This window comes from Dromiciops gliroides, chromosome 4, assembly GCF_019393635.1.
Source record: "Dromiciops gliroides isolate mDroGli1 chromosome 4, mDroGli1.pri, whole genome shotgun sequence".
NCBI lineage: Eukaryota > Metazoa > Chordata > Mammalia > Microbiotheria > Microbiotheriidae > Dromiciops > Dromiciops gliroides.
Genome location: NC_057864.1, coordinates 341,357,657 through 341,380,239, shown reverse-complemented (window position 1 = coordinate 341,380,239; position 22,583 = coordinate 341,357,657). Strand labels below are relative to the sequence as shown.

General features: G+C 37.4%; 1 protein-coding gene across 4 annotated transcripts in view; it reads left to right on the top strand.

The window, feature by feature from the left end:
- The first annotated feature begins 445 nt into the window (after positions 1-445).
- Positions 446-22,583, top strand: part of CDK19 (cyclin dependent kinase 19) — a 193,094-nt gene continuing 170,956 nt past the window's right edge. Inside the window, exon 1 of one of the 4 annotated variants that reach the window (XM_044002101.1) lies at positions 446-911. In XM_044002101.1, the coding sequence (XP_043858036.1) occupies positions 784-911 (128 nt within the window). In that variant the 5' untranslated portion in view covers positions 446-783. The remainder of the gene's footprint in view (positions 912-22,583) is intronic. The other 3 variants (XM_044002099.1, XM_044002102.1, XM_044002100.1) reach the window with 3 other exon arrangements.

The window sequence follows — 22,583 nt, the reverse complement described above, 5'->3', positions numbered from 1 at the left end:
CATTAGCCTCTGAAAATAAACAACAATCCGCAGTAGAGCATTTTTAACCGCCGTGCAGGCTAGGCGCCTCTAAAACCCAGAAGGGAACACAAGCTTAGCTAAAACACTTCCTCCTTCCCATTAGCGTACCGCCTCCTTACTGTCTGTAGGATGGCCTAGCTGCCTCTTGCTCATGTTAGCTTAGAGAAAGTAAACTGCAACTTTTTCAGAGCTGTCACAGCGCTTAGAATCACTCAACCTCTCCTCCCAAAGTGGGAGTGGCGCTCAGAATAGCGCAGGCGCTGGCACCAGGTGGTGGTGGGGGTGTTTGGGGAGAAGGGACGGCCTCCGCCTGTGGCTTTCTGGGATTTGTATTTCCTCCATGGACAGGTTAGGAAGCTTCCACCACTTGGGAGACTACAGCCCCCAGCAGCCTCAGCAGCTCTCAGGGGGCGGAGCGGTCTGATCGTTAATGAGCTCGAGGAAGCCTTGGTGCGGCCCACCAGGTTCCAAAACAAGGAAATGAAGGAGGGAGGCGGGACTGAGGGTGCCTGCGGGAGCTGCCGCGGAGGAGAAGGAGGAGGAGGAGGCCGCCGCGATTGCGGCGGTGCTCCGTGCTGAAGGCGAGGGACGCTTGAGTGGGGGAAACCGAAGGGGGGGGGGAGCGCCAGTGCGCGCGCCCGGGCGCCAGGCGTCTGTGAGGGGAGAAGTGGAGCGGCGGGCCGCGGGAGGAAGCGGCGGCGGCGGAGTGAGTGAGCGGCGGCGGCCCCCGCGTACCCCGCGCCTCTATGGGGGAAGCAGACAATGGATTATGACTTTAAGGCGAAGCTGGCGGCGGAGCGGGAGCGGGTGGAGGATCTGTTTGAGTACGAGGGCTGTAAAGTGGGACGCGGCACCTACGGTCACGTCTACAAGGCGAGGCGGAAAGATGGGTAAGAGCCGCCTGAGGATGCGAGGGGGTTGCAGCGGGGACAAGGACGGGGGTAGAGACGCGCTCGCGGAGTAGCCTCTGGCCCAGGGGGGCCCCAGCTCGGGCTCGGGCCCGGGCCCGGCGATGGGGGGGGGCGGTGCGGAATCGCGCCCGGGGTGCTGGGGGTGGCGGCTGGCGGCGCAGGGCGCCCGGTTTTTCGGTCTTCTCGTCCTGCCCCTTCTCCGCGCGGAAGGCGCCGCCGAGTCCGGCGAGCGTCGTGCCCGCCCCGCTCCGGGTGCGCGGTGCGGGCGGAGAGGCGCCCGTGCGGACCTGGGCTGGAGGGAGGAGTCTGCGGGCTCTGGTCTCCTGGGGAGACGGCGAGGGGCGGGCAGAGCGCGGCGCGGGCGGCTCGGCTGCTGCTGCAGCCGCGGGCACGGCTGTGACGGGCGTCCCTCGACCTCCAATCGGCGGAGGCCCCTTCTCCCGGGGGGGCAGTTCAAACCTGGCTGCGGGAGCCTCGAGCAGAGGCGGGGACGTCTCGGGAGGGGGATGGCCCCGGGGTCTGTCTGGTGTTGATTTTTGTCTCTCGGGCTACTACAGGAAGCTCCCGGATTCAGTGTGTGACCGGGCTGCTGCTTCGGTACTCCCCTCCCCCCAAAACAAGCAAACTACTCTCCCCCTTCTTAATAATAGCTAACGTTGATATAGCATTTACTATGTGGCAGGCACTATGTTAAGTGCTTTACAGCTGTCATCTCCTTTGATCCTCTCAACAACCTGGAACCTAGGTGCTGTTAGAAGAATAACAACAATAATAGTAACAGCTAACATTGATATGGCTTCCTATGTGCTTGGTAACTGGCATAAGCGCTTTACAGATATCATAGCATTTGATCCTTACGACAACCTTGGGAGGTAGGTGCTGTCGTCCTCGCCGTCGTCATCACCATCATCACCACCACCACATCAGCTAACATTGATATAACTTACTATGTGGCAGGTAACTGGGCTAATCTCTTTTCTTTTTCTCTTTTTTTATTTTTTTCAATTTGAGGGGCAATGAGGGTTAAGTGACTTGCCCAGGGTCACACAGCTAGTAAAGTGTCTTAGGCTGGGTTTGAACTCAGGTCCTCCTAAATCCAAGGCCCGTGCTTTATCCATTGTGCCACCTAGCTGCCCCCGCTAATCCCTTTTTTTCTTTTTGGCTGGGCAATGAGGGTTAAGTGATTTGCCCAGGGTCACACAGCTAGTAAGTGTCAAGTGTCCGAGGCTGGATTTGAACTCGGGTCCTCCTGAATCCAAGGCCAGTGCTTTATCCACTGCGCCACCTAGCTGCCCCCCCCTTTTCAATTATCACATTTGATCCCCACGACAGCCCTGGGAGGTAGGTGCTGTTAAGAGTAGTAGCAGCTACCATTTTATGTAGCGATAGTATGTGTTAGACTGCTAAGTGCTTTACAATGATCTGATTTGATCCTCACAACAGTGGACCAGTAGATGTTCTTGTAGTAATAATAATTATAGCAGCTAACACTTATATAATGTTTACTATGTGCTAGGCACTGTGCTAAGTGCTTCATAATTATCTGGTTTGAGCCTCATAACAATCCTGGGAAGTAGGTGTTTTAATAATAATAATTACTAACATTTATGTAGTGCTTTTATGTGCCAGGTAACTGTGCTAAGTACTTTACCATGATCTCCTTTGATCCTGTCAACAACTCTGTGAGGTAGGTGCTGTTATAATAATTAACATAGAGTGCTTGCTATGTGCCAGGTGCTTTATAATTAATCTCAGTTTAACCTTATAATAATCCTGGGAGGCAGGTGCTATTATTATTCCTATTTTACAGATGAGGAAACTGAGGCAAATAGATTAAGTGATTTACCCATGATCACACAGCTAGTGTCTGAGGCTATTTTATATATATATATATATATATATAAAATAACACATATATATGTTATTTTTAAATTATTTGTTATATTTTAAATATAAAAATATTTTATTATTTGTAGAGATAGTTTTCAACATTTGTTTTTATAAAATTTCTAATTTCCAATTTTTCTCCTTCCCTCCCCTTCCTCTCCCCCTCCCTAAGATAGCAAGTAATCTGATATAAGTTATATATGTGCAATAATATTAAATATATTTCTGCATTAGTCATGTTATAAGAGAAGAATCAGAGCAAAAAGAAAAAACCTCAAAAAAGAAAAACAACAGCACCAAAAACAAAAGAAATAGTATGGTTCAATCAGCATCCATATTCCACAGTATTTATTTATTTTTCTGGATTTGGAGAGCCTTTTCCATCATGAGTCCTTTGGAACTTTCTTGTACTGTTGGATTGCTGAGAAGAATCTAGGCTGTCACAGTTGATCAAAGTATAATGTTGATGATTCTGTGTACAATGTTCTTCTGGTTCTGTTCATCTCACTCATCAGTTCATGAAAGTCCTTCCAGGTTTCTCTGAACAACTCCTGCTTATCAATTCTTACAGCACAATAGAATTCCATTACATTCATATACCACAACTTGTTCAGCCATTCCCCAATTGATGGACATCCCCTCAATTTCCAATTCCTTGCCACTACAAAAAGAGTAGCTTTAAATATTTTTGTACATATGGGTCCTTTTCCCTTTTTTATGATCTTTGGGGAAAAGACCCAAAAGTGGTATTGCTGGGCCAAAGGGTATGCACAACTTTATAGCCCTTTGGGCATAATTCCAAATTGCTCTCCAGAATTGTTGGATCTGTCCTTTGTCATTTTTTATTTTAATCAACAGATACCAATTAATATAAACACTGTCTCTAGTGGAATCTGCTCTTTTTGCTTCATTATTGGCTATATTAGACTGGTTAGACCAAAGAGTATATGACCTATAAGTGGATATTCTACACTGGATGAGTTGTTCACTTAAAGAAATTCACACAGATGCAACTTGCAAGCTTGCCTAGGACAAACAAGTAAAATTACTCTTATTTTTTACATCATAAATGAAACCCCAGGATTCTTAGGGAGAGCTATGTCTTTACCTTAACCCATTGAGTGTTCTAAGTGGAAAAAAGTGAAAGACTCAATGTCCACTTTTGAAATAATTCTAAATAAGTTGAAGATGTATCAACTAGCCTGAAATTTGTCATACTTTAAGTGTTGCCTATTTACATATACATTCTACTGATAATATTTTTGTAGTTATTTAAGGTTTAGAAAATTTGAATCACAAACTTATGAGGTAGTATCACTAATAAGCCTTTAATCAGGATTTGAACTCAGGTCTCTGCTGACTCCAAGTCCAGCAGTCTTTCTACTACATGTTCTGTGAAAAAGCAAGAGGAATAAACAGTGAAAGTGGGAAGTGTGCCATTATACTTGGAGTTTGAACTTTTGCTTAGTTTTTTTCTCCCTCAAACTAGAGCTTTATGGTCAATGTCAAGTGCATCCTCATCACATAAAAATTTGAAAAAAGACTTTCTCTAAGAAAAAATGTAGCATTATGGAAATGAATCAGGTTAGTGATAAAGACTGCATATTTTATTGAATAGGATCAGGAAAACCTGGGTTCAGATCTCACCTATGACATTAGTTATATGACCATAGGCAAGTCACTTTGAGCCCATTTTCCCCTTTGAAAAATGGGGATGTTAATACCTCTTGTATGTACATCACAGGTTTATTGCAAGGTTCACTTTTGAGATAAGGTATGTGGGGCACCTAGGTGGCATAGTGGATAAAGCACCTGCCCTGGATTCAGGAGGACCTGAGTTCAAATATGGCCTCAGACACCTGACACTTACTAGCTGTGTGACCCCAGGCAAGTCACTTAACCCCCATTGCCCCGCCCCCCCCCAAGGTATGCAAAATGCTATGTACATAAATTTCCATTAAACTGTTATTGATATTTTGAAAATAGAAATTATTTTCCAGGCCCTTTTGCTTTTTTAATCTCCTTGTCATTCTTTATTTTAATCATCAGATATGAATTAATGTAAACATTGTCTCTAGTGGATTCTGACCAAAGAGCATATGATCTGATTATAACTATTCTTTTTTAAAAAATAAAAGTATTTTATTATTTTCCAGTTACATGTAGACATAGTTTTCAACATTTTTTAATATAAGATTTCCAGTTTAAAATTTTTCTTCCTCCCTCCCCTCCTCCCCATGACAGCAGGTAATCTGATATAGGTTATGTATAATTATTCTTTTTAAAATGATATTTATTTAAAAATAAATTGAGTTATCTTTTCCTCATGTATTCTGTAATTTTTTTAAACTTAAAAACTTTGACATCTCTGTCTTCATTTTAGTTTATTTAAGCATCATTGTTGTGTAGTAGATAGAAAGCTAGTCTTGGAGCCAGGAAGACCAAGTTCCCCCTCAGACACATCTTGATGGGGCAAGTCACCTTACCTCTAAAGGCTCTGGGCAAAACTTTTTAAGGCTGTAAGTGTAGAGAAGGTGGCTGTCTATTTTGGCCTAAGTTAAACATATCAGTAAAATTTTAAGGACTGCCCTTTATTCCATTCTACTTAGAAGTAGGATTAATTTCAAAAAAGCAACTGAATGATATTGTTTATCTAGGATATAGCTGAATAAATAGAAACAGCTTTTAATATAGTCAAATTATTTGCTTATTTGTATTTTCTAATAAAATCACATGCTAATAAGATTTTTCTCAAATAAAATGCTTTTTTTTAGTAATAAACATTTTTATTTATAGTTTTGGGTTCCATTTTTTATCTTTCCTTCCCTCTCTGCCCCCTCCCTGAGGCAGTGAGCAATCAGATATGGGTTTTACATGTAGGATTATGTAAAACATTACTATATTGGTCATTTTGTATAAGAAAACTTGAATAAAAGAAAAAAATGAAAGTTAAAAATAGCATGCTTCAGTCTGTGTTCCATCAATATAATTTTTCTTTGGAGGTGGATTGTATGTTTCATCAGTAGTCCTTTGGGATTGTCTTGGATTGTTATATTGTTGAGAATAGTTAAATTATTCACAGTTCTTCATTAAACAATATTGCTGTCTCTGTGCACAACATTCTTCTGGTTCTGTTCACTTCACTATGTATCCGTTTATACACGTTTTTCTAGGCCTTTCTGAAATCATCCTGCTTGTCATTTTTTATAGCACAATAATATTCCATCACCATCATATATCAAAGCTTGTTTAGCCATTCCTCAATTGATGGGCATTCCTTTGATTTCCAATTCTTAGCCACCACAAAAAATAAAATGCATTTTCTTGAGTGAAAATGAAACTTTTTAATCAGAAGGGGCATTTGATTTAGCAAAGAGTTTAGGTGGAATTTGGATCCATTTTAACATTTAAGCATTCACATTTAGTAGGGTTGTTTTCAGGAATTGGAAAGAAGAAAATTGGAAGCACAAAAAGGCTTCAGTTAATGGGTGTAATTGAACAACTGTTCAATTATAAGTTCTCTACCATTTCTTCATCAATAATTTATTGAGCAAGAATCTTGGTGTTAATAATTTAGTCATTTTCTTTTCTTGGTCAACAGTGAAAATTCCTATTAATGCTTTTTTGAGACAGTTTAGGGCAGCTAGGTGGTGCAGTGGATGGAGCACTGGCCCTGGAGTCAGGAGTACCTGAGTTCAAATCCAGCCTCAGATACTTAACACTTACTAGCTGTGTGACTCTGGGCAAGTCACTTAACCCCAACTGCCTCACTTTAAAAAAAAAAAAAAGAGAAAAACAATCTACCAATGATTTTTAGTGGTAATACAGAAACTGTGTAAATAATAATATTAGCAAAAAGAGCTACATAGGACAATATTGTAACCAGAAAAAAAAATCACTTAAGTATTACTCATTCTATTATCACAATCTATAAAACATTAGAAGTTGTGTCATTTGTCTTTTATAAGTATGAATTGTATTTAGGTTCTATTCATTACTCATCACTTAGACTTTAGAACAGAGGTCCCCAGTAGATTGCTAGATGAATTTTTTTCGTGAAGTTAGCCTATAAATATTTTGAAGTTGCTTTTGAAGCATATTGTTTCTTTAGGCATAAATGGAAAAAGATATTAAACTTTAAAAGACCACTTTTCAAAAAAAGTAATAAAATACCCCAAAAAACTTTTGTTAAAAGCACAAGTTCCAGGTATTCTTAATCTTTCCGTATATCAGAATTAAAGTAGACTTCATTTACATGCATAGTTATTTTTGATTGCTTTATGAAACTTTAAACATCATTTAGGGTAGAAACCTTACTCTTTATCAGATAAAGGTAAATTTGCCTTATTTTATTGTCAATAAGCTCTTTACACTGCAGAAGCTATTCTGCAGTGTAGTTTTCAGTTAATACTTTTGTTAATACTATTCTTCAACTTTGTAAACATGTTGAATTACTCTTTGAGCTACTTTAAGGTAAACTGATGTCTGTACTACATATGTGCATGTATACACATATACATATATACAAACATGTATACATGCACATATATATTAAGGACTTTAAAATTGGAATAGAAGTAGAGAACATTTCACTATGTTGGAGTTTGTGCTAGAGTTGTCAGGTGGTAATTACCTTAAAAAACAAAACAAAACAAAAAACCAAACAAACATGTTATCTTAATAGCATGTCAGACTAGTTTTGGTAGGTTTCCAATTCTGGTGGTAGTATAGTTAGTGATACATAAAATTTTTTTTGCATCTAGCTTGAAGACCTCCAGAAATTTGAGAAACTGAATAAATAAATGGTGAAATATTATGAATTAGTCAGATTTCTGATTGTCTGCCATGTTGTCTTTTCCTCATTTCAGTCTATCCTTCACACATCTGTCAAATGATTTTCCTCATGAAGGTCCAACTCTGTCACTTTCCTACTCAGTATTTTATTAACTTCAGGATTGAATACAAACTGGCATTTCAAGCTTTTTATACCCTGGCCTCAACCTATCTGTTCAGCTTTCTATTACTTTCCTTCCTGCACTCTGTGATCCAGTCAAATTGGACTTCTTGTGCCTTGAGCAGGATACTACCTCACTTCAGCCTTTCAGAATCCTTTATTTCAAGACTAAGGTTAAGCTCCACCTTTTAAAAATTTATTTTAAAAAATATTTTATGGGCAGCTAGCTGGCACAGTGGATAAAGCACCAGCCCTGGATTCAGGAAGACCTGAGTTCAAATTTGGCCTCTGACACTTGACACTTAGTAGCTGTGTGACCCTGGGCAAGTCACTTAACCCTCATTGCCTCACCCCCCCAAAAAAGAAAATATTTTATTTTCCCTCCAGTTACGCATAAAAACAATTTAAAATATTTAAAAAAAAAGTTTTGAGTTCCAAATATTTCCTTATTAATCATTCTGTCCAAGAGTAAGTGAACAAAAAGAAGGTGAAAAACAGTAAGCTTTAGATATCAGTTCTTTCTTGAGATGGATAGCATTTTTCATCATGAGTTTTTTTGGTTTGTCTTTTTGCTCATTGTGTTGCTGAGAATAGCTGTCATTCAGGGTTCTTCATGGTACAGTATTGCTATTACTGTGTACAGTGTTCTGGTTTTGCTCACTCCACTTTATATCAGTTTATGTAAGCCCAGGTTTTTCTGAAATCATCTTGTTCCTCATTTCTTACAGCTACATAACATTCCATTACATTCATATGTCAGCTATTCCCCAATTGATGGGCATCTCCTCAGTTTCCAATTCTTAGCCTCCACAAAAAGAGCTGTTATAAATGTTTTTGTACAAATAGGTTATTTTCCATTTACAAATATCTTTGGGGTGTAGATACTTGTAGTAGTATTGCTGGATCAAAGGGTATGCACAGTTTTATAACCCTTTGAGCATAGTTCAAATTGTGCTCCAGAATAGTTGGATCTGTTCACAGCTCTACCAATAGTGCATTAGTATCCCTGTTTTCCCACATTTCCTCCAACATTTATCATTTTCTCAAACTCCACCTTTTAAGTGAGACCTAACCCACAATTTCCTACTGTCCTCTTTCCCAAAATTACCTTGAATTTTTTTTTTCTGTATATGTTTATGTAGGAATATGTTAACTCTTCTCTGATGTTATGCTAGTTCTTATCTTTGTGTCTTCAGCACCTAGTAGACATCTGCTTTTCTAAGATATTGGTAATAATTTTAATCATGAACATTTAGAAACATTCAGATAACTGAGCAACTTATTTAGCTTAGCCAATAAGCAGATCTCATTCATTGTTTGTTGGATTTTTATATATTTTTTTCCTTGAGTAATTGTTTAAAAAATTCTCATGTTATTCTATCAAGTTGTCTAATCATGTTCGTGATTCTGAAGAACTGTTTGTAATTTTTGGTAGTTGAACTATGCTCAAATTTTCAGAGTGGTTCATGAATTTCCTTGAATATAAATTCACAAGGAAAACTGGCAGATTTTTAACAAATTTCTTGTCTTAATCATCTCTTTTAGGAATACTGAAATGCAGCAATCCTTCATATGTGCTGTTATTTGCTATTTTAGAGATATGCCTAGAAAACCTGTATTCATATAGATATTTAACCAAACGTGGTTCATATTATTATTGTTTTGCGGGGCAATGGGGGTTAAGTGACTTGCCCAGGGTCACACAGCTAGTAAGTGTCAAGTGTTTGAGGCTGGATTTGAACTCAGGTACTCCTGAATCCAGGGCCGGTGCTTCATCCGCTTCGCCACCTAGCTGTCCCTTATGGTTTATATTATGTCATGTATTTTTGCTTTGATGTTTAAAATTAAGTATTAATAGTGTTTTTAATTATATTGAATGGTTACTGATTTAAGCTTTGATTTTTTTTCATTTCTGCTATACAAATATCTTGAAATTGGACCTTAGTATTTTTGTGACCCAAGGAATACATTTGCAAAAATTAAATTTGTAACTGCATCTGTAACCAATAGAAAATTGTTGAGAGGCTAAAGTAGCAAAAGAAGAGATATAATTTGCCAGTAGAATTAGGCTATTCTTTTGTAAGTAATGAATTGATGTATAAATCTCATCAAGTACTAGGTTAAATCCTTAGAGATTAGGGGAGACAAGAATTGGGAAGATAAGTGCAAGGTCTTTCATAATTTAAAAATCTATAAATGACTTGAAGTCTTTGTTGATACTGGTACTGAAGATGATATAATGCAAGTCATAATTTGAAAGATAAACTTTTACAGTGTTGAAATTGGAGGGAAAATGCAGTAAGTTATATTTCAACATAAAACATCTCTGTTGATACATTCTCTATTCTTATTGCTTGATATTTATCTTCTGTATCCAAAGGTGCTAGATAGCATTTTTCACCACAGCTCAACAACCATTGACCTATTTCTTAAATAACAAAGATTTATTGGTAGACTGTTCACTTGAGCATGTCAGTGGAAGAGTAGACAATGAATACCTGGTAGGCAACTATTTTCATTTTTCAGCTAACCCTTGGAGTTGGTGGGTGTGTAGTTATCTAGTTTTAAAATATCAACATTATTATTAGTAACAATAACAAGCATAGTGCTTTTTTTAAATCATAAAAGAATTTTATTATTTTCCAGTTACATATAAGGATAGTTTAAAACATTTGTTTGCATAGGATTTTCAGTTCCAAATTTTTCTCCCACCTTCCTTTCCCTTTCCCCTCCCCAAGATGGAAAGCAATCTGGTATAGGTTATATATGTGCAATCACATTAAACAAATATCTGCATTGGTCATCATGTGAAAGAAGAATCAGAGCAAAAAAGGAAAAACCTCAAAAAAGAAAAACAAAAGTACCAAAACAATAGAAATAATATGGTTCAATCTGCATCCATATTCCACAGTTCTTTTTTCTGGATTTGGAGAGCATTTTCCATCATGAGTCCTTTGGAACTATCTTGGACCATTGTATGCTGAGAAAAATCAAGTCTATCACAGTTGATCAACACATGATGTTGATGATACTGTGTACAATGTTTTCCTGGTTCTGCTCATCTCACTCAGCATCAGTTCAAGGCATAGTGCTTTAAAGTTTGCAGAGTACTTTACAGATACCTCATTTGATCCTTACAACAAATGATGGAAGATATATGCTGTTCTGGTTACCGTTTTATAGAGGAGGAAACAGAGGCAGAAGTTGAGTGACTTGCTCAGGGTTGCATAGCTTTTGAGTAGTTTTAACCTTTTGAATCAGGTTTTAAACTCAAGTCTTCCTGACTTCAAGGCCCAGCACTCTTATCCATTGAAGTACCATACTAATGAAATTTTGTGATGGTATGGCTATATTATATTGGCATAGAAATACTTTTGTGATTTAGAAAAATGTTCTTTGTGGATATTAGAATCCAAAGTCTTGAAGTGAATGGAAAATTGTTTCTCTTGAACTAATATTTTGTATTGTTAACGTATTTATTACTATTGTTATCTTCTAAGACCAATTCTTAGTTCTAGAACAGTTTTTTTTAAAAATAGTGGACTTGTCATTTCAGAATTTTGGTCCTTAATAAATAGCTGATACTCCTAATTCCTGAGAGGACTGTTTTCAGAGTATTTTTATGTGGTATAAATTGCACAGGATGAAAGACTGTCTCAAGAGAAAAAGCAGGATGTAATTCAGGATACAAGTGTGCAGCAATTGTTTTTTTATTGAGGATTCAAGTTTTTGTCCACAAAGTAATTTAGACAGATCAAAGAGAGAATTTAAAACCTGTGTAATCGTTAAATAGTAGTTGTTCTTGTAAAGGACAGTTGTTTCTAATATATGGAGTTTCTTCAAGAAGAAATGCACCAAATTATTTTTTTTCCTTTTGTTTCCTTTTGTTATTAAAATGAAGCTTTTCCCTAGTTATCTCAGTTGGCTAGAATGTCCTGCTAATCTGGTCATGGACTTAATCCCCATTTGGGTTAAGTAATTTTGCTTTGTTCAGTGACCGGGGACTGTAGCTCTGACCTTGGCCAACTATAATGCAGATACTTAGAAGGGGAACTTTACTGAGTGAGTTTATAGAATCTTTCACATGCAGGAAGGACGACATTATTGTGTGATTTTAGTAATTATAATATTTGAAGAGGCAGTAATCTGAAAATTTTGTTTATTGTTTTTGGCTGAAGGACAGGTTGTTAAAAGTTTTGCTTTATATTTTCTTTAAAAAGATATAAACATCTTATGTAAGGAGGAATTCCATAGTATTTGGATAACTTGAGTTAATTTTTGTAGCAAATAATTTAGAAAGCTATGTTTAGCTTTTACTCTCTATTTTCTAAGCCTCCTATGTTTTTAGTGCTATGATAGGAAAATGGAAATTTGTGTGCTAGGTTAATACTTTAAATGTTTCATGGTCTCTGATCTCATGAAACTTAGAGTCAAATAAAGGGAGTAAAAACATGTGTACTAGGAAAGGACTACTGGAACAGCAGTCAGAAGACCTGGCTTCCAGTTTCAGTAGACCTCTGGTTTCTACTTTGCATATCTTTTAGAGTTTTTTGGAGCATCTGGATTGGCAGAGTGCTGTACCTGAAATGTTACACCAAGCTTCAGTAAAGTATTGTTGTAATTGATGTGGCCCAGGAAATCTGACTTCTTACTTCTGCGTAATTGAGGTCGCTTGTCTCCTCCAGTGAATTCTTTATCCTCTGCTATTACAGGGGGAAAGGTAGTGGGAAGGTTACTCTTAAATCTTGAACTACTCCAAAAGACTGATGGAACATAGAGTGTTGAAGGCTTTCATCTCCACTAAAAGATGACACAGGAGTATGGGAAGGAAATTAGGATGTTGGGCAAGTCATTTAACTTCTTTGAGTCTTCCTTTCCTCATCTGTAAAATAAAGATAATACTTGCATTATCTTTTTTTTTTTTTGCTAAACTTATTTTTATAAGGATTCATTATCTCACCCTCTTACTACCCTCCCCAGTTTAACAGTTAAAAAAAAAGGAAAAAGACATCATAACAAATACGAGTAGTCAAGAAAAACAAGTATCAGGGCTAGAAATGTGTGTCTTGGGGCAGCTAGGTGGTGCAGTGGATAAAGCACCAGCCCTGGATTCAGGAGTTCCTGAGTTCAAATCCGGCCTCAGACACTTGACACTTACTAGCTGTGTGACCCTGGGCAAGTCACTTAACCCTCATTGCCCAGCAAAAAAAAAAAAAAGAAAGAAATGTGTGTCTCAGTCTGCATTTAAGTCTCACACCTCTCTCACAGGGGAAGTTGGGTAATGTGTTGCATCTTCAGTTCTCTGTTCTATTATTGCATTGATGAGAATGTCTGAATTTCAAAGTTTTTTCCTCTGTTAATGTTGTCATTGTACAGATTATTCTCACTTTTCATCGTTTCACAGAAGTTTTTCTAGATTTCTTTGAAACTGTAAATTCATTTCTTATAGCATAATAATATTCCATTATATTCAACTTGTTAGTCATTCCTTAATGTGTGGTGCCTCCCTTAGTTTCCTGTTTTTGGCTACTGTGATAAGGGCTGTTATAAATATTTTTGTCCATATATGTCCTTTCCTCATTCTTTAATCTCTTTGGGGTGTAGGCTTAGTAATGATATAGCTAGATCAAAGAGTATACACTGTTTAGTACATTTTTGGGCATAGTTCCTGGTTAACTTAAATTTATTATTTTTTTTTCCAAATTGATTTTCAGAAAGGCTGAACCAATTTGCAGCTTCACTATTGTATGTTTTCAGAAATGTCTCAATATTTTTCTTTTTTTTTCTGTTATCTTTGCCAATTTGATAGGTCTATTTAACCTCAGAATTCTTTTACTTTGCATTTCTCTACATAATTGTTAGTGATTTGAAACCTTTTTTTATGTCTGTAGATACCTTGAATTTCTTTCTTAGAATGTTTCCTTATTTCATATCCTTTGACCATTTATATTGGGTAATGGCTGTCACTATAAATTTTAAAAACATTTAACTAGGTTGTGATGAAGTGGAATCGAGTTTGTCAGGAAAACTCCCAGTCACTTTTCAGAATTCTTTTTTTTTCTTTTCCTTAAGTGAGGCAATTGAGGTTAAGTGACTTGCCTGGGGTCACACAGCTAGTAAGTATTAAGTGTCTGAGGCCGGATTTGAACTCAGGTACTCCTGAATCCAGAGCCAGTGCTCTGTTCACTGCGCTACCTAGCTGCCCTTCCCAGTCACTTTTAAATAAATGCTTGTGTATATGTGTGTTAGACTTTTCACTGCATTCTCTCTCTCTCTCTCTCTCTCTCTCTCTCTCTCTCTCTCACACACACACACACACACACACACACACACACACACACACACACACACACACACACACATCTTATTCCTCTTAAAATGATAATCATGCAAACAACAAGGAATATATTTTTCCACACATAGGCCAATCATTTTTTTTCTGTTAATTATTTACTTAGAAGGGTAAAGTCCTTGACAAACTTCCTAGTAAGGAGAGAGACAGACAGAGACAGACAGACAGATACAGAGACACAGACATAGATATACACACACACTCACACACACAAACAACCCCCCCACCCCCAAAATTTGTGGGAGAGAAAATTGGGCACTTAGGGGAGTTATGTGGGAAGCAGTTCTATCAGTTAAGAAACATTTAAAAAATGTCTGTTATATACCAGTGCCAGGCCCTGTGAATACAAAAGGAGGCAAAAGACAATTCTTTGCCCTCAAGGAGCTCCCAATTTAATGGGAGACACGATAAACAAATCTATATAAATGAGTTGTAAACAGGAGTTCTCAATCTTCTTGTATGTGTCATGGACCCATTTGGTAGTCTGGTGAAACCTATGGGCTCCTCAGAATAATGTTTACTACATATACTCATCATTGAACAAAATGCTAAATTTCATTTAGTGGTTAATGAAGATAAAGATGTAATTTTCCCCCCATCCAAGTTCATATAGGGACCCCTTAAATCTTTCCATGGATCCACTAACCCACATTAAGAAGCTCTTATCCAAAGAGCAAAACATAACTTTTAAAAGCTAAGATACTAATTCAAAATAAATTTCTTAGCAGTATTTACTTTGAAGCAAAAAGGTGCCACAGTGGATAAAGCATCAGCCCTGGATTCAGGAGGACCTGAGTTCAAATCCTGCCTCAGACACTTGATACTTACTAGCTGTGTGACCCTGGGCAAATCACTTAACCCTCATTGCTCACCACATATAAAAAAATCTAGACTAGGTAACCTGCAGGTTAATCAGTGGAATAATAATTTGTTTTCATTACTCTATCAAAAAACTTAAAGTATTTATTGAGCACTTACTATATTCCTGGCACTGTATATATGATGTGTTTTGATGACTGGTTCTATTTGTAATCATTTGAGCATTTATTAAATACCTGTTCAGTGTCAAGCACTAGACATAAAGACAGAAATGTAACAATTCTTGCCCTCAAGAAGCTTACTTTCCATTCAAGAAGAAAGCATGCACCTATATATGTCTGTGCAAAATAAATATAAGGGGATTTGTTGTTGTTGTTGGTGGTGGTATTGGGGAAGGCTCTGGAAGATCCAGAAAGGTTTCATGTAGAAGATGACATCAGCTGTAGGCATGTGAATTGCCGGCTAGGGGCTATTCTGTGCAAAGCCATGGGGATGGGAGAGGACACCTGTGTGAGGGACTGAGGGCCAAGAGAACATGTAAAGGAAAGTAATAAAATGTAATAAAGTTGGAAAGGTAGTTTGGGCCCAGATTTTAAAAAGCTGAACAGAGGGGTATTTGACCCAAGAGGTCATTGGGTCCTTGATTTAGATTTGGAAGAAATCTCAAAGGCCACTGAGGAAGTTGAGGCTGAGATCCTGTTTTGCCGAGGATGATACATCTGGACAATTTGAACTAACTCAAAGTCTAGTATTCTATTTACTGTGCTGCCCAGCTGGGTCATAGGGAGTCCCTGGATTTTGAGTGGGGAGGGACATGGTTGTTACCTGTGTTTTTGGGGAATACATGTGTACTTTGGCAGTTGTGGTGGATCCAACTCATGTTACAATCATTCAATGATTTAGTTGGATGATTTGTCATGAATTGTGAGACAAAGATCAAGAACAAACAAAAAACACAACCAAACTCCACCTAGTGGCCAGCATTCTGGTGATGAGCTATATTTAAACTCTTTCTTAAAACTACTAGATATTGTATTCTTTTTTGTCAGAGCAATTCTTAATTGGGATGGGGCAAATAGGGCTAGTCTCAAGGGATACAACTTGATGGTGTGTGGTATGTGCCTTTTCCCCATGGCATCCGCAGCCATCACACCTCACCTTGTGCTCTTTTGCTTGATGTTTTCCAGGTGTAGCTGTGCCACTGCTGCTGTGCCTGTGGTCAGCTGTCTTTGTGATGCTGCATTCTATGCCTTTGCCCCCTCCATTCTTCTGCACCTTATATGCCTCTTTTTGTTCTATATGAAAGAAATGCCTAGTTATACAGGTATAATTGTATTTTCTTAACTAGCTTTCAGGAAACAAGGGTGACCTCTGATACAATTATAGGAACAGAATAAAGCTTAGGTAGAAAATTGATAGATACGAAATTTTAAAAATTAAAAAATTTGCATTTAGAAATTCTATAAAGAAATTTTACTGGCAAAGTTAAAAAATTCATACCTCATATTGTAGTTCTTTAGATAGTGACCAATTACTAAGCATCTATTAAACATATCCTATGTGCAAGGCCTTGTGCTAGATTCTGGGGCTACAAGTACAAAGAATGAACAATTCCTACACACAAGGAGCTTATCATCTAATGGGAGAAATAAGCAAATTTATAAATATATACAGCATAAATATTATGTGAATGAAAAATATATCTACAGTAGCTAAATATAAAGTAGCAATAAGGGCATCAAGAAAAGATTTAGAAGATAATGCTTGGGGGGCAGGTAGGTGGCACAGTGGATAAAGCACTAGCCTTTGATTCAGGAGGACCTGAGTTCAAATCCAGCCTTAGACACTTGACACTAGCTGTGTGACCCTGGGCAAGTCAATTAACCCTCACTGCCCTGCCAAAAAAAGAAGTAGTTAATGCTTGAGCTGCATCTTAAAGGAAGTAAGGAGCTCTATAAGATGGAGGTAACACAAGGGAGTGCATTCCAGTCATGTGGGACAGCAAGTACAAAAGCAGGAAGGTACTGCCCTATGTGAAGAAAAGGGAAGGCTAATTTGACTAACCTTCACAGAGTGTGGGGAGGGCAGTAATGTCCAATAAGGTTGGAAAGAGGTTGGGATCTGATTAAAAGTTAAACAGAAGAATTTATATTTGATTTTAGAAGCAATAGGAAGCTACCAGAGTTCACTGACTTTTAGGGAGTCACAAGGCCAGATTTCACTTAACGAAAATTATTTTGGCTGCTCTAGGTAGGATGGACTGGAAGGTGAAAGATGTGAGATAGGGAGACCAGTTATAGGAGGCTGTTGCAATGAGAGAGGTGATAGAAGGCTTCAAAGGTAGTATTTTGGACAGAAATAGGAAAGTTTGGAAGAGGAGAGGAGAGGGTTTTTGGGAAACAATGATGAATTCAGTTTTGGATATGCTGAATCTTTGGAACATCTAGTTTGAAATGTCCAGTAGGCAGTTCGTAATGTGATACTGAAATAGGGATGATACTGGGGCTGGATATAATAACCTGGGAGTCAACTGAATAGAGATGATAGTTAAAACCCAATGCAATTTATGAGATTATCCCTAGAGAGAGTATGGAGGGTGAGAAAAGGGCCTAGGATAAAAATCTTAATAAACAGTGGGTAGTATCAATAGTGTCAGATGTAGCAGGGAGGTCTAGAAGGAGGCTATGAGCTAAGAAAAGATCATTATTTTCAAATAAAGACATCATTGGGAACCTTGGATAGAACAGTGTTAGAAGCCAGATTACAAAAAGCTTAGAAATAACTGAACAGAGAGTAAGTGGAGGCAGTGGCTATAGCCAGCTTTTTGCTAATGCTTTCTGTCTGAGATTGCTTCCAATTCACCCTGTATATACCTTGTATCTACATAGTTTGCATATTATTTCCCTTATTAGAATTAGATCTTTTTGATGGCAGGGAATACTTTTGCTTTTTTTTTTTTAATGCCCAGCATTTAATACAGTGCTTGAAGCATAATAAACCCTTAATAAATGCTGGTGGACTTTTGTACTTTTTCCAAGAATTTGGCTGAGAAAGGGGAGACATATATAGGATTGTCTGGTTTACTAAACAAAGTTTTGTTTTGTTTTTTAAAGTATGGGGAAGACTTGTATGTGCTTGAAGGCAAAAGGGAAACAACCAAAAGATAGAGGTTTTAAAAATTATTTTTAAAATCTCCCCTGTATTTTCATTGAAAAAAAATCTGAACTTAAAAGCACTAAATAAAATGGGCATTTATTAGAATGGAAAAGAGGATTGTATATTAAATTGCTGATTTAATGTCTAATAATACATAATGAATTTAACTTGCAATTTTCAAAGATGTCTTGTTTGTGCTTCCTTCTGGCCTTTGTTCTGTTAACTTAAAAATATTCTGATGACCCTCTTTTTTTTTCTTTTTGGGAAATACTATCCATTCTCCCCTCTCTCCCCCTGCTCCTCCCCCGACCCTTTTAAAAGAAAGAAAAACAAAACCGATAGGGTAAAGTTGAAGATTTGAGGGAGGAAGGAGAAGTGATTGACCATGCAGTTGGAGGGGATGGGATCAAGTGCATATGTAGGGTGGTCAGCTTTGAGAAGGAAAAGGGACAGACACCTCATTGCCAGAAACTGGGAGAAAGGAGGAGAATGTGGGATGCTAACTAGAGGTTTTTGAGATGAAGATTCATGACTTTGATTTTCTCAGTAAAGTAAGCCAACATCCTCATCTGAGAGAGAGAGGTAGAAGGGGGAAGTGTGGGAGGCTTGAGAAGTGAAGTTATTTCCTTTCCACACTGAGGTACCAGTTGAGGTTGAATAACATGAATTTGTGATGTACCCAGTCATAAAACACAAACTGTCCTGCTATTTTAAAGCAATTCAAACAAAGGTTCTGTTAACCATGGACCCTCCTAAATATTCCTTAATGATAGATAATGAAATAACTTACCTTCTCTAGTCTATCAACAACTGTTGGGATGTATGTTTCTTTAAACTTTTCTGTGTGTATGTGTGTGTAGTTGAGCTACTAAGAGGCAACAGTGTTCTTTGTCATCCTGTCAGCAAATATTTATCAACCATCCAATGAGGTTTAAAGCATTATGTTGAATGATGTATATGCTGAGAAAAATAATATAGGTCAGAGGTAATAAATGACAGCCCTAGAATTTTAGAGCCATAGAATCACAAAGCTGGAAGAGACTTGTGGAAGCTTTACCACCTTTTCATTTTATGTTTGAGAAAAGTTTGGAAGAAGAGAAAAACCTTTTAAGGTAAAACTTGAAAAATTACTGGAGGGAACTGGGTATGTGGAGGAAAAAAATGAGAAGAAAAGAGCTTTATTTTTTATTTTGTAAGAATTCTTCTGAAATGAAAAATCTGAAAACTAATTCTCAGTTAGAGGGTCAAAGGAGAGAAAATTTGTCAATTAGCTTTTGCTAAAGAAATGCTTTTCTGACTGTGGAAATAAGGTTGTATGTCCTTAATTATTTTTTTATTTTTTGGCGGGGCAATGGGGGTTAAGTGACTTTCCCAGGGTCACACAGCTAGTAAGTTGTCAAGTGTCTGAGGCTGCATTTGAACTCAGGTCTTCCTGACTCCAGGGCCCGTGCTCTATCCACTGTGCCACCTAGCTGCCCCTACATAATTATCATTTAAAAAATTGTATCCTAACTTGAATATAAGCCTTGGTTAGTGGGTGGAGGCTTTTATTTTATTTAAAAAAAAATTAGATTAACAATATATTTCTGTTGCTTAGCTTTGCCAGATCTGGAAGTAATAACTATTTTCAAGCTCAGTCTTGATGGTTTCAGCCATCTGTCTCTGTGTTTATCCACATGCACTGAATCTGGCTAGAAGCCAGAGGATTCTTGTTATTTTACAATTACAATAGAACCAAGGATATTTCTCATTTAGCATGGATAGTGTAAAAAAAAACACTTAATATATCTCTTGCCAGCAAGCATAAACTGTTTGTTCTTTTTCCTGCCATTTAAAAAAAATCAGTTATTAAGTAGCAGTCACTGGGAGCCAAAATGGTTTGATTTTTCTAGTTGAGAAAATCTCACTTGCAACCTTTTAGATAGATGGAAAGAAAATCTTTTATTTTTCCTTGATTTTGGTTTCTGTTAATGAATACTTTTATTTTTTCTTTGCTATTTTATGTAATTTTAAAAATGGAAAATGAAGAACACTTAAATAAGATTAAGGAATGAAAGGTCACAAATTGCAATGTAGTTAGTGGTTCACAATTTGATTGTTCTTGTCAGGTAGAATAAATTCTTTCATAAGGGTAATGCCTTATTGTGGCTTTTAAAACATGTTCATGTGTGTTTTACTGTAAAAAATGTGAGCTCTAGGGGGTCAGAGAACATTTTGTTTTTGTCTGTCATGAGTACCTAGCACAATACTTTAGAAATAATTGGGGTTCTTGGGGAGGGAGTGGTGAGCTTGGAGGCAGGATGACTTAAGTTCAGATTTGACCTCAGACACTGACTAGCTGTGTTACCAGGGCAAATCCTTTCACCTCTGTTTGCCTCAGTTTTCTCTTCTGTAAAATGGGGATAATAACACCTACATTGAAACGTTGTTCAGAGGATCAAATGAGATGGTATTTGTAAAGCACTTAGCACAGTGTTTGACATATAGTAGGCACAATATAAATATTTATTCTCTTCCCTCCCATCCCCTTCTCTTTGTACACAGTAGGCACTCATTCAAGGTTATTGAATCAAATTCACAGAAAATAATTTATAATATACAATATATATGCTAGTGCAGGGAAACATTGATACAGATAATTGGTTCTGTTGTGGGAATTGGCAACACTTGAAATGGAAATACTACTAATGTAAAGACTTGAGGCAAGTAAAGCTGCATAGTAATCATTTTACCCATTTTGTCTGCCTGATTCCAGTTTGAAACTTTTCCCAGCTTTCTCCTCCTGCTAAAGTCTAAATTTAAAATTTACTAAAATAATGTACAATATTAACCTAGAAGTGAAGGATTCTAATAAGACTCTTCCTTTGTGACAAAAGGATCCTTTTCTTATGGGGTAGAAATTATCTAGTATCATTGTAAGTTTAAATTATTTTTGATATTAAAATGTAAAAAAAAAGTTGACGGTTAAGGCAGTAAAGGTATTAATGAACAGAGAGCCCTAAGAAAGTTGTGATTATACTAAGCTCAGGTGTATTGTCAGTTGTCTTAGTTTTGCACATTGAGATGAGAATTAATAGTTTTCTGTCCAAGCTATTTCATCCTTTACTATTTGTGGTGCCTTATTGTAGCACTTCTGTGTTTGGTATAGGGCTAGTCTATTGAAATCCTAACATTTTTAGTCTTCAGAAAAAGCATGACATCTTTCCCTTGTATTGACACTGAATTTGGAATTGGAAAACTTTTGTTCAAATTTTGTGGCCTTTTTTACTACCTTCATGATCATAAGCAAATCATTTAACTTTTGAATTGCAGTTTCATTTGTAAAATGAAAGGATTAAACTGATGCTGTCTAAAAGTCTTCCAGTTTTTAAATCTGTACCTCTCTCCTTTCTTCTCCTAACTTGAAGAGCAGAAACATCTGGAGACATTTTGGTTTTTGAAGGGTAAATAGAATTAGCTTTTGGAGATCAAGCTGACATAATTCAGTATCTTTAAACTCTGAACCCACCGTCTTCTTAAAATAGTTTTAATTATCAAATGGACACAATGATATTTCCAAACCCTTGCCTTCCTCTATAAAATCATATTCTTGGCTCTTGAGAATTTGAAGAGGACATTAGGAATCATCTTTTAATCTCCTAATTTTATTGAGGCAGTAGGTATAAGAGAGAGCTAGCCTTAGAATCAGAAAGACCTGGGTTCAAGTTGTGTCTTGGATAAATATTGGCTGTGCCTCTGGGCAAGTCATTATACTACTACTCTTTTGCCATTGGTATCTCTAAGGCAGTTGCAGAGCAGGGGCAGATATGCTTTGGTAGATGAAATTTCTTCCCTGGTAAGTTTCCCTCTACCAATAAATCATGGGTAGAATAATTTTTCTCTTTTTCTAAATAAGGAATTGATGAAGCCCGAGGAATTGTGATTCGATCAAGGCCATAAAATTAAGTTATGAACTGGTATTAGACCCCTGGCCTCCTAGTTTCTAGTTTCTGGTTCAGTGTACTTTCTACTATCCTGTGCTGCCTCCTCTTATGGTCTTTGTTTCTTGAGCAGACTCTGGGAGAGACACTGGGGGTGTCCTGGTTCATCTAATTTTCACTTCTCATTGTCACTCTATGATGTAGTCAAATGGCATAAACTTGGATGAATTTGGCTATATAATAAGGTTTTAATGGATAAATAAAAGATAATTGGTTAGAAATATATGTAATAGTTGTGGGTAGAGAATAGTGTGAGGATTTTAATCATAGAGTTAGAAGATATTTTACTTAAATACTCAGTATTTATTCAAATAGATCTGTGATCTGGATGATTCAGGAGTTACCTCTAACTGATCCATGCCTTCTCATCATATGTGACTCTTATTTATGTTCTCCCAAAAGTTCTTAACAAGGGATCCAATCAACATTGCCGGAGGTTTTTCTTTTTTTTAATAATTTTTTTCCTTTTCCTTTTCCTTTTTCTTTGTGGGGCAGTGAGGGTT